General features: G+C 48.5%; 7 protein-coding genes across 7 annotated transcripts; 4 read left to right on the top strand and 3 right to left on the bottom strand.

Moving 5' to 3' along the window:
- The first annotated feature begins 686 nt into the window (after positions 1 to 686).
- On the top strand, positions 687 to 1,778 carry F4812DRAFT_400889 (uncharacterized protein). The gene has a single exon (XM_047932223.1). The coding sequence runs from the start codon at positions 781 to 783 to the stop codon at positions 1,657 to 1,659; it is 879 nt and encodes a 292-aa protein (XP_047789875.1). The 5' UTR covers positions 687 to 780; the 3' UTR covers positions 1,660 to 1,778.
- On the bottom strand, positions 1,779 to 3,471 carry F4812DRAFT_400893 (putative GTP-binding protein). Its single transcript, XM_047932224.1, has 3 exons — positions 3,205 to 3,471; positions 2,665 to 3,150; positions 1,779 to 2,449 (listed from the first exon to the last, which is right to left on the bottom strand). The coding sequence occupies exons 1-3, from the start codon at positions 3,349 to 3,351 to the stop codon at positions 1,898 to 1,900; spliced, it is 1,185 nt and encodes a 394-aa protein (XP_047789874.1). The 5' UTR covers positions 3,352 to 3,471; the 3' UTR covers positions 1,779 to 1,897.
- Positions 3,472 to 4,088: 617 nt separating this feature from the next.
- On the top strand, positions 4,089 to 5,531 carry F4812DRAFT_429997 (DUF862-domain-containing protein). The gene is made up of 2 exons (XM_047934320.1): positions 4,089 to 4,570; positions 4,639 to 5,531. The coding sequence occupies exons 1-2, from the start codon at positions 4,463 to 4,465 to the stop codon at positions 5,305 to 5,307; spliced, it is 777 nt and encodes a 258-aa protein (XP_047789873.1). The 5' UTR covers positions 4,089 to 4,462; the 3' UTR covers positions 5,308 to 5,531.
- On the bottom strand, positions 5,532 to 6,570 carry F4812DRAFT_429996 (translational machinery component). Its single transcript, XM_047934319.1, has one exon. The coding sequence runs from the start codon at positions 6,329 to 6,331 to the stop codon at positions 5,624 to 5,626; it is 708 nt and encodes a 235-aa protein (XP_047789872.1). The 5' UTR covers positions 6,332 to 6,570; the 3' UTR covers positions 5,532 to 5,623.
- A 143-nt stretch (positions 6,571 to 6,713) lies between these two features.
- F4812DRAFT_400857 (Tim44-domain-containing protein) lies at positions 6,714 to 8,513 on the top strand. The gene is made up of 2 exons (XM_047932221.1): positions 6,714 to 7,771; positions 7,828 to 8,513. The coding sequence occupies exons 1-2, from the start codon at positions 6,822 to 6,824 to the stop codon at positions 8,501 to 8,503; spliced, it is 1,626 nt and encodes a 541-aa protein (XP_047789871.1). The 5' UTR covers positions 6,714 to 6,821; the 3' UTR covers positions 8,504 to 8,513.
- Positions 8,514 to 8,822: 309 nt separating this feature from the next.
- F4812DRAFT_400859 (DUF1768-domain-containing protein) lies at positions 8,823 to 9,655 on the bottom strand. Its single transcript, XM_047932222.1, has one exon. The coding sequence runs from the start codon at positions 9,493 to 9,495 to the stop codon at positions 8,941 to 8,943; it is 555 nt and encodes a 184-aa protein (XP_047789870.1). The 5' UTR covers positions 9,496 to 9,655; the 3' UTR covers positions 8,823 to 8,940.
- Positions 9,656 to 11,110: 1,455 nt separating this feature from the next.
- F4812DRAFT_400775 (uncharacterized protein) lies at positions 11,111 to 13,129 on the top strand. Its single transcript, XM_047932219.1, has 2 exons — positions 11,111 to 11,219; positions 11,287 to 13,129. The coding sequence occupies exon 2, from the start codon at positions 11,495 to 11,497 to the stop codon at positions 12,929 to 12,931; it is 1,437 nt and encodes a 478-aa protein (XP_047789869.1). The 5' UTR covers positions 11,111 to 11,219; positions 11,287 to 11,494; the 3' UTR covers positions 12,932 to 13,129.
- The last annotated feature ends 364 nt before the right edge of the window (positions 13,130 to 13,493 follow it).

Genomic DNA, 13,493 nt, shown 5'->3' with positions numbered 1-13,493 from the left:
TATTACATGTGTAATCTACCTACATTGAAAATAATATAGCTCCTATAATGGCAATTTGGCATGATAGGGGATGACGCCTTGGTGTTTTTAAAAAAGGGGGCGACGGAAAGTTTATCAATCAGAAAACATGGAGATTCGATTAATATACCACGCGATATTTGATACTAGAATGCACTAAAAATAGGTCCATCTGCGTAATTCGAAGAAAGAAAGAATGCACCATAGCCAATAGCAAATGAAGTGAGGTAAGGGGTATGTAGACCAAGACATTCCATCTTCAAAAGCAATGCGTAAGACGCCGCCACATTCCTATAAGAACATGGCCCATGTTCTTTTGATTGCGTCTCCTACTCTGCATATACCTTAGGTAGCTCCTAGAGCAAACGTGACTGAACAAGGAAATCGTTCGGTGATCTACCTTAGGTGCCTTTAAGTATATGTATATCACAATGCCTACGGAAGACTACGGAAAGTCCCCACCGTTAGGTGAAGATCGCAGCACTGCATGCTCAAAGAACATGTCCGCTTTCAGACAAAGAATTGTACGCTGTCACTCACGTATATATCAGCACCGTGCCGGACCTCTCAACTGAGAGGTATACTTTTTAGAAAGTCGTAACAAAGAAATTCAGTTTTTACCCCCTCTCAACAACCTAGACCCATCTCATCTCATCTTCCCCTTCCTACTCTAGCCGTGACAGGAGGGGAAAATAAATAAATAAATAAAAATCTAATCCCTAGTCGTCACTACTCTCCTGTAGTTGTAGCAACGAGCCCACCATGTCCCTATCCCGTAAATTCCACAAGCGCATCCGCATCGGCGCCGACGGCGTGGCCAGAAGCGCCTGGGGACCAAGCGGGAACCCGGTCCCGTCGATCGAAGAAGCCGACGACGACGAACCGCCATCACAACCACCACCACCTCCCCAGCTGGAAGAAGACAACGAGAGAGCATACACGCCCGACTACGACCCCTACGACGACTACGACTACTACCACGGGAGCCCGCCCCTCAAGGTGCCCCGGTACGTCCCCAACCAGCCCGTCGACTCGATCCCGGACTTCTCCGACGACGAGGAGGAGGCCGAGTTCCGCGCCAAGGTCGCCGCCACCTACAAGTGGATGGAGGAGGAGGGCGTGCGGTCTGCGGCCGCGTACCTGACGCCGGCGGCCGCGGCGCTGAAGCGGAAGCACAGCAGAATGGCCAACGGGACCAGTAACGGCAATAACAACAACAATGGTGATGACCTCGAAATAGTATCATTGTCGGAAGAATCGTCGGGGGACGGAAATGACCAAGACGGAGAAGAAGCAAAAGACGAAGGCGAGACCTCCGAGTCCGCCGCGCGCGTCGGCATGATCGACAACATGGTCGAACTGCTGGAAACGGTCGGGGTGACGCTGAACTTCCTCGTCAACGTGCAGGGGGCCGACATCGACCCGACGGACCTGCAGCAGGTCCGGGAGACCCTGGGCAAGTACGCCGAGGACGAGAATCAGCAGCAGAAGCCGTGGCACACCTCGGCCGAGGAGGCGCCAGACCGTGCCGAGGCCATGGTCGAGCGCTTGTTCGACATGCCGCTCCGCGAGTTCTTGCCCCTCGCGTATGATATCGCTGAATTTAGGGACGAGTTGGAAGCACGAGGAATTAATCTTTAAGATAGTTAGTGGAAGTCGAGACAGGCTCGTATTTGGGAGCGTAGCTAGATTTGCTACTTAAGAAAAGTTGTAGTAACTTTCAAGATTGTCCTATTAGCTTAATAGATTTAGGGGAAAGAGGCAAAACAAAGTAATCATCTCAGACATGGTATCATCTGCTCTTTATTTTTGCATTCGTTGTTTGGTGGCAGTAAACTAGACTTTATACTTATTGGACATATCTCGGTATATTCGCTCTCTAACCTTTGGCAGCACCGGCCTTGATCAATAAGATATCGCCGTCTTCTACTACGTAGTCCTTGCCCTTGGTCATAACCTTACCCTTAGCCTTGACTTCGGCCTCGTCACCCAATTCCTTGAGCGTACTGAAATTGTATACTACGGCTTGAATAAATGTCTTTTCGAAATCCGTGTGGATAACACCAGCAGCTTGTGGTGCTTTGGTACCAAGCCGGATGGTCCATTGCCTTACCTCGTCGGTACCGGTTGTGAAGAAACTACCAAGGTGTAATGCCTTTCGCATCGTTGTGATGATTTTAGGTAGAGCTGACTCGATCCCGAGCTTTTTGCATTCTTCAGCAGCTTCTTCATCAGTGGCGAAGTGCGTGAGACGCTCCTCGAATGATACGGAGATGGGTAGAATAGGATCACCCGCTGCGTTCTCCTTCATCCACTCAGCAATCTTGGCGAGATGCTTGTTCTTCTTGCGAGTATAGTCTTTCTCTGACAAGTTGACCAAGTACACCACCGGCTTTGCGGAAAGGAGGAAAAGAGTGTTGATGGTTTCGACCTATTAACTTATGTCAGCTGCGTTCTCTCGCAGGTGTAATGATGAAATTTGGAAAGAGATGGGTTATCAGAATAATCTTTTATCACAGTATGCACTCTGCGTTGAATTATTGAGGCATTCGAAGAGCTGGGATTAGATCAGGCGCTATGGCCCTTGTTCATCATGGTAAGAGAGAAAGGGAAAAAAAAAAAAAAAAAAAAAAAAAAAGCTCTTACCTCCTTCGGGGTCCATGTGCCTTTTCGCACATCTTTTCCGTCATTCAGCCATGCGAGGACTTTTTCTATCGTGGCTTCTTCCTCTTTGGCCTTCTTTAATTCCAAGCTTTGACCGCCTACGCGAGTCTTCTTCTTGGAGTTCTCTAGAGCTTTCTCAACGAACTCGATATCCTTCAGTCGCAGCTCCTCTGCGATGATATCCAAATCTCTGACGGGGTTAACGTCTCCCTCGACGTGGATAATCTCGGCATCATCGAAGCATCGTACGACTTGGAAGATAGCATCGACGGCTCGAATGTGTGACAAGAAAGCATTACCCAGACCTGCACCGGTTGACGCACCTCTCGTCAGACCAGCAATGTCGTAGATAGTTAAGTGAGCAGGAACTCGCGACTTAGGGTTGTACTTATTGCACAGCCAGTCATATCGCTCATCTGGAACTATGACACGGGATTCCTCCGGGTCAATAGTAGCGTAAGGGAAGTTCTACTCGTACTCGGTTAGCTGGATAATGGGAAAGTAGGATGAGCCCAAACTTACGGCAGGGTTACCAAGACTGCACTTGGTGATAGCCTGGAACAGGGTCGACTTGCCGACGTTGGCAAGACCGACGATACCACTTTTCAAGTTGTTTCCCGGACGACCGAGGAGGACCTTCTCCTCTACAGCTTGCTTCTTGGGAGGCATTGCTTTTCGTCGCTTGGCGTATGTACGAGTGGAGATGTATACTGTGGTGCAACTAGGCACGCGGGAGGGAAGAAAGGCAGAGCTAGCTGCGACAGATCGAAAAGTATGGAGTAGAGAAGTGAAGGGAAGTGTAAAGGAAATGGTGGAAGACACGGTGATAGATTTTCGGCTGAAAGATTCAGCCTCAGTATCAGGTTAAACAAATATTATAATATTTGTTTAACTCCTGACAACCATCTATTTAAGGTATTACTGGCGCTGGACGGCTGACCTCGTCAGTGATTATTTTTTTTTGTCGCGCGGTTTGGCACAGCTTGTCCTGTCCTTTTTTTTCCTCTCCTCTTTTGGAGGGGCAGTTGGAGAGGAAAAGGGTTGAGAAGAAAAAAAAGCTTTGCTCTTGTGGATTCCCAATCAAAATTGAAATTTGAATATTACATCGGAATCCGGAAGTCGTGTTATACCGGAACTTGGGTTTAAACCCCACCTTCCGTATAAGTAAAAATACCTAGGTACATAATCCGAGGTACCTTTTCGCCTGACGGCTGCGAACAGTAGACTGCCACTTGTGCCGTCAGCTTGCCTTCGACAAGCGCTCGTCGTAGCGAGAATCGGGCGGTTGAGCAATGGTTTCCCGGCCGGATTCGTCACACTATTGGTCTAAGTGTCAGCTGGATGTGGCTTAAAGGGCTTAAAGCTCTCAGCCCCCGTTGGCTACTCCCTCACCTAAATTCATGCATGTCTGGTACATTAGCTGTATCAATTGCATTGTCTTTCGCGGTTGCCTCGAGGGTAAACGTAATCTGCTTATTTGTACCGTAACTTTTATTTGTGAACCTTTTCTTTTTTGTTTTATTCACGATGATTCTCCGAACCTCCGTCATATAGTAAACGTAGGAATATTCTCGTTCGATTCACTTTACTTGACTAGTAGAAAACGTCTAGAAAAACCAATAACTACAGCAAACTATCTTTGGATGTAGATCATCCTCCCCGCCAACATTATAAGATACCCTACCCTAAGACTTAAGTACCTCCTCCTCCTCTCCAATACGTTAGGTACTCGACCACGCTATACTTCCGTTTGTCGACACTCAAACCAAACATACAAAATATGTCTTCCAAGAAGTCATCGTCCCACAGGACATCAAGGCAATCCCATCGTTCAACTCTGTCGTTATCGAGGACAGAAATCGTGATCAATGTATATGATCTATTACCTGTAAGCAATTACCCCAGATAAAAATAATACTGTGGAGTAACTACTGACAAAATATCCACCATCAACAGCCTAGCCGTCTCTCTTCAGTCCTCTGGACAGTTGGCGCCTCTCTACTACATTCGGGCGTCGTGATAAATGGGAAGGAGTATGCTTACGGTGGTCACGACCAACCCGGCTTAACCGGTGTTTACTGGACACAGCCCAAGACCGAACCGCCTGGGGGTACTTTTAGGACCGAAATCCTGCACGGGTTCTCTTTCGCAACTCAAGCCGAAATCGACGCCATCATTCGCCATGCTTCCGACGAGTTCCTAGGCACCTCTTATAATCTACTCACGAGAAATTGCAATCACTTCACCAGTTACCTCTGCAAGAAGCTCACTGGTCGGCCTGGGCCTGGATGGCTTAACCGCGCGGCAAGTATCGGTGTCGCTTTTCCCTGCGTAGTGCCCCGAGACTGGATCGAACCGCCTGATTTCGAGACGGCAGATGGTGAGCTGTTGGATGAAGAGGGCCTTGACGACCACGAAAGAACAAGAATGCTTCGGGAAGAGAGTGCAAGAAGACTAGCAACGCAAGAGAGCGATGACGATGGAGGATATTCGAGCCGGGCTAGCGAAGAATTGAGTCGTCATAGCAAGAGCGGCAAAGGAAAAGGTCGAGCAAAGGATTCGAGCGGACGAATATTACCACCTGCCGAGCGAGCTCCGTCATCTGGTAGACCGAGCATCTCTTGAATAGGGGAGGTGACAGAGGTGACAGAGGTGACAAAACACTGGATTACACTGGTCTGCATTCCGAGGCGTTAGGTTGGGGTGCCACGGCAATTTGGTAGGGCGGCGTTACATGAATTTTGATTGATACCAAAGGCACACTCCGTCGTTTACATAGGGCGCATTTCGCGCTCTTTTAAACCATTCATATACTCAATGAAATTTGCTGGATGATATTGTACACAAATGCACATTGGCACTGACGTGATGATAAACTGATCTGGCCCCATAGTTTTAACTTGTCCACTCCTACTTTTTTTTTTTGTTTCGTTATTTTGTTTTAGCCTAATCTTCTTGGTTTGGGGCTCCTCGTGCCACCGAACTTGAGCCTCGTAGCATCTGACACTTTCACTATCTTATCTCTCAACATGCGACCTTCAGTGCCTAGGAGGACTTTGGTAGCAGCCTCCCGCCCTTGACCAAAACCCCGTAGAACAACCTCCATGGCCGTAATGTTCTTGTGCCAATTCCCCTGGTGAAGTTTATCTATAACGTATGCCGTGAGCTGGTAGGCAGCGTCGTAAGTGCCACGCTTAGCCTTCTTGAAGGCAAGATTACCAGTCGACATGCTGATAATGGCACCGCGGTTCGGCTTCGTTACGGTGATGTGGCAATTGTGTTTGTGCGAGTATATGTGGAAGTGAAAGGGCTCATTCGGTGGTCCCCAATCCTCCTTTTTCTCGTCCTCGTTGCTTAGGATCTGTTCGGTCGACGTAGGCTGGTTTCGCGCTTTCGCGATGGAGTCTTGCGCCAATATTCTCTGTAGCGCGCTCATATCGCCGCCGCCCGATGCTCCCAGACGAGGAGGGCCTCTCGGTTGTGTTGACTGGATACTTCGCGGCAGCATACTAAGGAGCGAAGGGGTTCGTTTGGGTTCGTCCCGCTTCGAACATGTTTGGGAGAATGAGCGTACATATTGGTGGGTAGGTGGGGAGTAGGATACGGGAGTGCGGGTGGCCGCCAAAAGGCGACATTGTAATCGGCTCATCGCAGAAGCATTAAGTTAAATAGACCGGCTACGTAATGTCTAGAAGCCCTCAAGTATTGCTTCAGGGGGCAAGACCGGCGTCAATTGACCAACGTTGAGATTGTCGCCGTATGCGTGTGCCGTGGCTCGCGGCTAATAGAAATCTAGAAATTTTGACGGCACGGGATAAGAGAATTGAATTGCATCTCGGACCGGGCGAATCGAATTCTCAAAACTGTGGGACTTGGTCATAATTGGGCTTGGAATATGATTGGTCATGTTACCTAAATTGCTAGGTACCTCTTCGTACCTTAGGTGATGTACAATTTGGAAGTACCCAAGTACCTCAGGTCCCTTAGTTTTACCTAAGGTAATTTTTCTATTTGCCGGCTTCGCCCGCCTTCATATACATCAGCTGCGAAGAAATTCCTAGCTGGTTTTTTTATACTCTTCCACTTTTCCTCAGATTGGAGGTTCCTTTTTTTTTTGTGACGCCTTCTAATAGTGCGAAATGAGTTCGCTAAGACAAATTACAAGGAGCGCACCCCCGCCGGCCTTCCTGAGGGCGCCTTCGTTCGCTGCACACTCTTGTAATAGAGCTCCAGCGTATAAGCGGTTACTGTCGAGCGCCGACACCTTCAAATCCGCAAGCAATAATGTAACACCACTCACCTCTTCTCGATTACTTTTTTCGCCTCTTTCTCAGCTACAATCGCCCTTCATCCCCGAAACTATAGCTACCTTACAGTCCCGTTCTTTCCACCAAACGTCGAAATGGTCCCAGGGACAGGCGCAAGAAGCCCCGCAATCCACAAAATCAGACCCCAAGTCTGCAGAATCTAAGGAAGAAGCCGAGCAGAAAGCTTCAGACGCCGAATCGGAAGCAAAGGCCAACTCAGAAGAGAAGAAGGACGAACAGAAGGAGAATGACAAAAAGGAGGAGAAAAAAGAAGATCTGCCGCCGCCACCTCCCCACGGTGATAAGACGCCATGGCAAGTGTTCATGGAAACAATGCAAAGCGAGTTTAAGGCTTCGAAAGAATGGAACGAGTCAACTAAGCAGCTAGCTGACTCGGCTCACTCCTTCACCGAAAGCGAATCCGTCCGGCGCGCTAGACAGGCTTACGAAAGTACCACAGGTGCTGTTACATCAACGGCAGGAAAAGTGCTAAAGACTTCGGCTACAGTGGTTGGAAAGGGTGCTGCGTGGACATGGGAGACGCCGGTCATGAAAGGCGTTCGGAAAGGTGCTAACATAACTGGCGATATATTGGACAAAGCAACCAAGCCGATAAGAGAGACCGAGGCATACAAGAATGTCAAGGATGTTATCGACGACGGTAGTAGTTCAAGATATGGTGGCTGGGTCGAAAAGGAGGAGAGGAGAAAAGCCAGGGAACTACGAGAGAAGCAGGCTCGTTCCATCCATGGCAAAGCCGAAGAAATGGTCGAAGATCCCAAGTAAGTCTAATAACTAAGGTAATTAATCAATTGCAATTGATACTAACGACGTCTAGTGCCGGTACAAATATTACACTGCATAAAGATGCAGCTTGGAAGGAGGCGTGGCGAGATTTCCGAGACCAGAATAAGTTTGTTCAAGGACTTTTCAACATGAAGAGCGTCTACAACGAATCTGAAAACCCCCTAATATCAACGGCGCGGAGCATCACTGATCGTGTCGCTGGATTCTTTGCGGAGAACGAAACAGCTATGGTCATTCGAAAATTCCGTTCTATGGACCCTAATTTCCAGATCGAGCCGTTCCTTCAGGAGTTGAGAGAGTACATCTTACCTGAGGTGCTCGATGCTTACGTCAAAGGTGATACCGAGACGCTGAAGATTTGGCTCTCGGCTGCCCAGTATTCAGTGTACGAAGCTTTGACCAAGCAGTACCTCCAAGCTGGCTTGAAATCAGATGGTCGGATTCTTGATATCAGGCATGTCGATATCCTAAAGGCCCGTATGCTCGAGCCGGGTGAGATACCTGTCTTTATCATTACCTGCCGGACACAGGAGGTCCACGTCTATCGAAACGCCAAGACGAATGAGCTTGCTGCAGGCATGGAAGACAAGGTACAACTCGTTACCTATGCGATTGGCATTACCAGGACACCCGAGGATGTCAACAACCCAGAGACCAGGGGCTGGAGATTGATTGAAATGCAAAAGAGCGGAAGGGACTACATATAAAACCATATATTTTGTCTTATCTACACGCAGATACCCCTCAACTCTGTGATATAATATTGTACAATATCCATTAGAGACGACGGAATAGAGGCCGTAAAAGGCGGTCTCATCACACCACTCCAAGTTGGCGGCCTTGGAATAAGGCGGGCAAGGCGTTCGGGGACAGCACGATCAAATGTATGATAGACAAAAAGGTGCATATACGGACGCGCATGGAAAACTGCAATACACTAACTATAAAGCAGTAATCATGCAACGATACATACATTAAAAAAAAAAACCAGTCAAGCCCTAACTTGAGTATTCTCGGTCCTAACCCGATCTATTTACCTCGCAACCACCCCTCTCCCCCCATTAAGCCAGAATTCTAATTAAACACGATGTCGCCAGCCTAACTTAAATCGAATGGAAGCCTTCTTGCGGGCCTTCAAGGACTCCTAGTCTTTGTCCTCTTCGATCGCTATTGCCTTTCTCAGTTTCTCCTCATCCCGGATACGTTGTCGCACCTTCATGAGGATCACCCCTAGAAGATTGAGACCCCATCTCTGGCGGTTCTGGCACGATGACCCCATATAATACCCGTTGCCCCAGAAGAAATCAACCGGTGACGCTTCGACAATCTGCCTGTCACCCGTCTCCAGTAGAGCCTGTCTCAACCGTGTCTCGTGCCGCAACGCCTCGTCCGAGATGGATAGCCACACCTTGCAGGCCTGCCCAAGTCTGTCCCGCTGCAGGTGCGGCGCCGTGAACTTGTGCCAGTTGGCGTCGTACACGATGCGCTCGCGGTGCTCCGCCCACACGGCCTGGTCGAAATTCTCAAGCTTCTCATTTATGAGCTGTCGCGCCTCATGCGGGCTGTTGATCTCAAGGACCTCGTCGGCGACTGCCTGGTTCCCGAACACCAGCGCCTTGTGGTGCAGCAGGTAGTGCTCGGCCGTCGGGTACACCTTGTTCGGGAAGTAGCTGTCGCGGAACGGCGACGGGTACCACATCGACAGGAATCCGTAGTCCTGCTCCGTCGGCCTCCAGAAGTAGACAATGTCTGCAGGTAGCCTTTCCTTGAGAATGGAGTCACACGAAAGCTAGTCGTGTTGCCCAGACCTGTCCAGGATCCGTTCGAGTAAGTCCGACGCCTTTCTTTTGTTCGACGCCATTTTTCAAAGATGTATTCTTGAGTATGCTGGTATGTTTGATGTAATGACTGGGTACTCTGATACTCTAAGTTGATGAACAAAAACCGACGGGACCTTTGAAGCTGTAGTAAATGGTTTGAGTAAGAGGTCTGCAAAGTAATTTCAAGAAAATACTCGGGATGCCCGCTGACTCGAAATATTATTTTTTTTTGTTTCGACTGGGCATGTCCAATCTTTCATACCAGGTCGTTCTTGTTGTGCCAGTGGGGACTATGAGCTGTATGTCAGCCGCGACCAACTATATTCTGTCGTCGCAGCTTTCTGACTTTGATCTATACCCTCGAACTTACCTAGGTACACTCTATCCACGAGATGCTCTCCGTGTGATTAGACTTCGGCGATTTAAGGGAACGTAATAACTTCGCCCTTGCCAAATAAGGGGTTGGGAGGCTTTAGCTAGCATGGTAAGACCGTCCGCGAGCCACTTCAACAAATTTTCTGAAACTTAGGATGATGAAAGGAGGGCTTCCCTATGTCTTCTATAAGCGTGGAAAACGTACTAGATCTCCGGTAGTTAAGTACGTGAAACAGGTAGGGAGGCATATAATAGGATTAAGAAGACTTGTTTCGGTGGCCTCGGCGGCTTCGCCGGTTTCCTCTATACCAACGCAACGCTCCAGGAGATTACTAAACGAAACCATCTCCTAGAATATTTGCCTTAGTACTACGCTAATAGTTTATAAGCATCGGGTCTAGTGCTACTGATGTAGTGAATCTGCTGAGGACGAGAACTACTATGCTATCGCTAATACTGATGATGGTTTGCCTAACGGATCAGATAACCCCTTATGCCAATCCCAACTCAAACGCTTTCGAAAAAGCCATGTTATTGAGCTCGACATAGGAAGTTGTCTAACACGTCCAAGCCAACGCTACGATATCTGACGTAGGCACGATTGAACGATTCCCTTCCTAAACCCCATGCCCCATGCCATATGCGTTCAACCCATCGCCACCCTGGATTTCCGGGGTGCGTTCATATGAAAGAGTCGAAATAATTGAGGTGTAAATGTAAAGGTATGTCCTCAAGTGCGAACCAAGCACGGGTACATACTCCATTTATATCAGCACACCAAACCAGCAATGTATTGTGCCTAGTTCGCACTTGAGGAAGTAATTACAGGTAGGTAGGGAATAATACGAGTACGCGCAACTTATAGAGTACCTAGGTACCTATGGCATAACGTGTACCTATTCCCATCTCTAAGGCTCTAGATTTGCAGGGATCTGCGAGGTTATGCAAGCTGGCTGGCTGGCGGTCACGAAAATGATACGAGCAGCTGACCCAACGAAAACCAACACCACATACAATAGGTATTGGCCAATTTGAATTCAAAAATTGTAAAAGTTGGTAGAAAAGTAAGAAAAGAATAAGAAATATCAATTAAGTAGTATAGACTTTTAAAATTATTTTGATATATTTTGTATTATCTACCTACTGTTGTTTTGGTTGTAGAATTACTGACTGACTGAAGTAGGGTTATTGGTTTTGGTATAATTGTATTGTATTGTATTGTACCTAGGTAGGTTAATTTTAGTGCTGCTCATACCTAGAATAGCACCTAGAATAGCACCTAACAGCTAAGGTAGCAGTAATCATCTCGTTAAAACACGACGGTTTAGAGCGTCCGTTTAAAACTAAAAACATAAACAATGCATTTACAAACTTCACATCGTAAGCGACCATCACCATCGCCAAGCCAACCGTCTTAAAATATCGAATTCAATTTTATATTTACCTAATATAAAAGCGAGATGATTGAAGCATCAAGGTAAGCAGCAAGGTGTGTCTTGCTCAATGATCTGTCGACCTCGTATCGCGAGCGATGCTCTCGGCCAGCCTGGCATTCGCGCCTTGCTTCTGCTCCTAACCATCGCTTCGCTATACTCGATATACGGTTCGCTCTACTTTTACCGCGATCCCCTCTCCATATTCTTCTCGGAAAGGCATGGATTCGACCGCTTCTACTCGGCCACGCGCCAGGCCGAAGCCGAGCAATTCCTCGACGCCGTCATGGCCGACCCCGACTTGGCGCAATCCGAACTAGGCAATTCCGGTCCCACCCCCAAGATTTGTGCCGTCTTCATAACCGTGGGAAGAATTATGGATGGTCGGCAGTACATCGATAGCGCTGTGGGCTCGTTCTTGGCCAACATGTCCCGTGCCGAGAGGGAGACCGTTCACCTGAAGATCTTCTTTGCCGACGTGCCGGACCCCAACACCCAACACAAGAGCTACGCCTCTCTATCGGCAGCTGGCATCGCCGACGAAATATTCACTTATAACTCCACCTTACCCCCGGAAGAAAAAGACGCCAAGATTCGCGAGTTTATGGAGTATACAAAGGATCGTCAGAATAAGCATAAGCTCGAGAAGAAAACGGTATATGACTACGCCTACGCACTCGATCGTTGTCTTCTGACTACCGAAGCCCCTTACATTGCGCTATTCGAGGAAGATATTCTCCTCGCAGACGGTTGGGCAGCGAGGACCCTACGGAACCTACAAATTATTGAGGAGATGATGAAGGACCCAAGGCGACGCGAACCTAAGAAGGGCAAAATCGATCCAGGCGTGCCAAATACGTGGCTATACCTACGTCTTTTTAACCAAGAACGAAGCTTTGGATGGTCGGGCGGGCCTGGATTCAGAAGCAATAAGCTTCACATTATATCCATCGCCGTGTCCATTCCGCTCCTCCTAGTTCTACTACTAGTACGTAGAAAGATGCCCCGTCACTTGGCTCGACACCTGGATGGGTGGACGTTACTAGTGATATGCGGCCTCGCCGTACCGCTAATATTATGGCTATTCTACGCCTCCGGTAAAGCCTCTCTCATTGGTTCGCCACCAGGGGTTCGCGAGGAGTTTTTCGGTTGTTGCAACCAGGCGTTGGTCTACAACCGGGAGCACGTCGAAGAGTTATCGGACTTCTTGATGACGGCTTCCGGACGCGCAGTCCCCGGTAGGAGCGACATGCTTCCGAAGAAGTTCGCTTACAACCACGGCTTCGCGAGAATTAGTGCGTATCCGATGTTGGCGCAGCACGCGGGTAGAGTGAGCGCCATCGACACGAGTAACGACGAGGCCAAGCGCGTATGGAGCATGGCTTTCGAGGACTTGAAGCCGGCCAAGTTGGCGAAGGAGCATGTCAGAGATGTGCAGGCTCTGTTCGGAGACGAGGCGGTCGAGCAGATGAGAAGACAGCGGATTCGAACACCAGGTATAGCGTGAAGTAATTTTCAGAACGATTTATGACATTACTCAAGTTACCTCTCTCGTTGCTCTTGGATCATATCTCAGTACACTATTTTACACATATTGTAGACGCATATCACGGGCTCGAGACCGTTAGTCAATTCGCCGCAGGTACCTTACCGATTCGAATCAAAGCCAGACGTCTTCATCTATAAACTCTATTCAAGCCATTCCGGACGTCAAGTCAAACCTACTCCAAATGTACGGCATTCGTATCCTCAAGCGGATGTCTAACACGGAGTATATGAAATTGGCACTCTAAAATTAACATCACGTCAGAAACAGTAGGTAGTGGGAGGTCTAACGCCTGGAGATGACTCTAGTAGTGATAACAGCGCTTTTAGATCTATAGTCAACCTTCCCCTGGAACTTCGAAATGAAACCCATGCGCACCTGTTTGCCTAGACAATACCCATTTACTGTGCGCATGTATGGTCCATGACAGCGGCTGGGCATCTTCGGCGGCTTGCAAAGGAAACGGCGCCCGGTTGATGCGGCAAGATTTACGCATGCGCGCACTACGACAAGCAACTCTGCC

The sequence above is a fragment of the Daldinia caldariorum genome (genome assembly GCF_022478825.1).
Source record: "Daldinia caldariorum strain CBS 122874 unplaced genomic scaffold F4812scaffold_9, whole genome shotgun sequence".
NCBI lineage: Eukaryota > Fungi > Ascomycota > Sordariomycetes > Xylariales > Hypoxylaceae > Daldinia > Daldinia caldariorum.
This window is presented reverse-complemented; position numbering and strand designations above follow the sequence as displayed.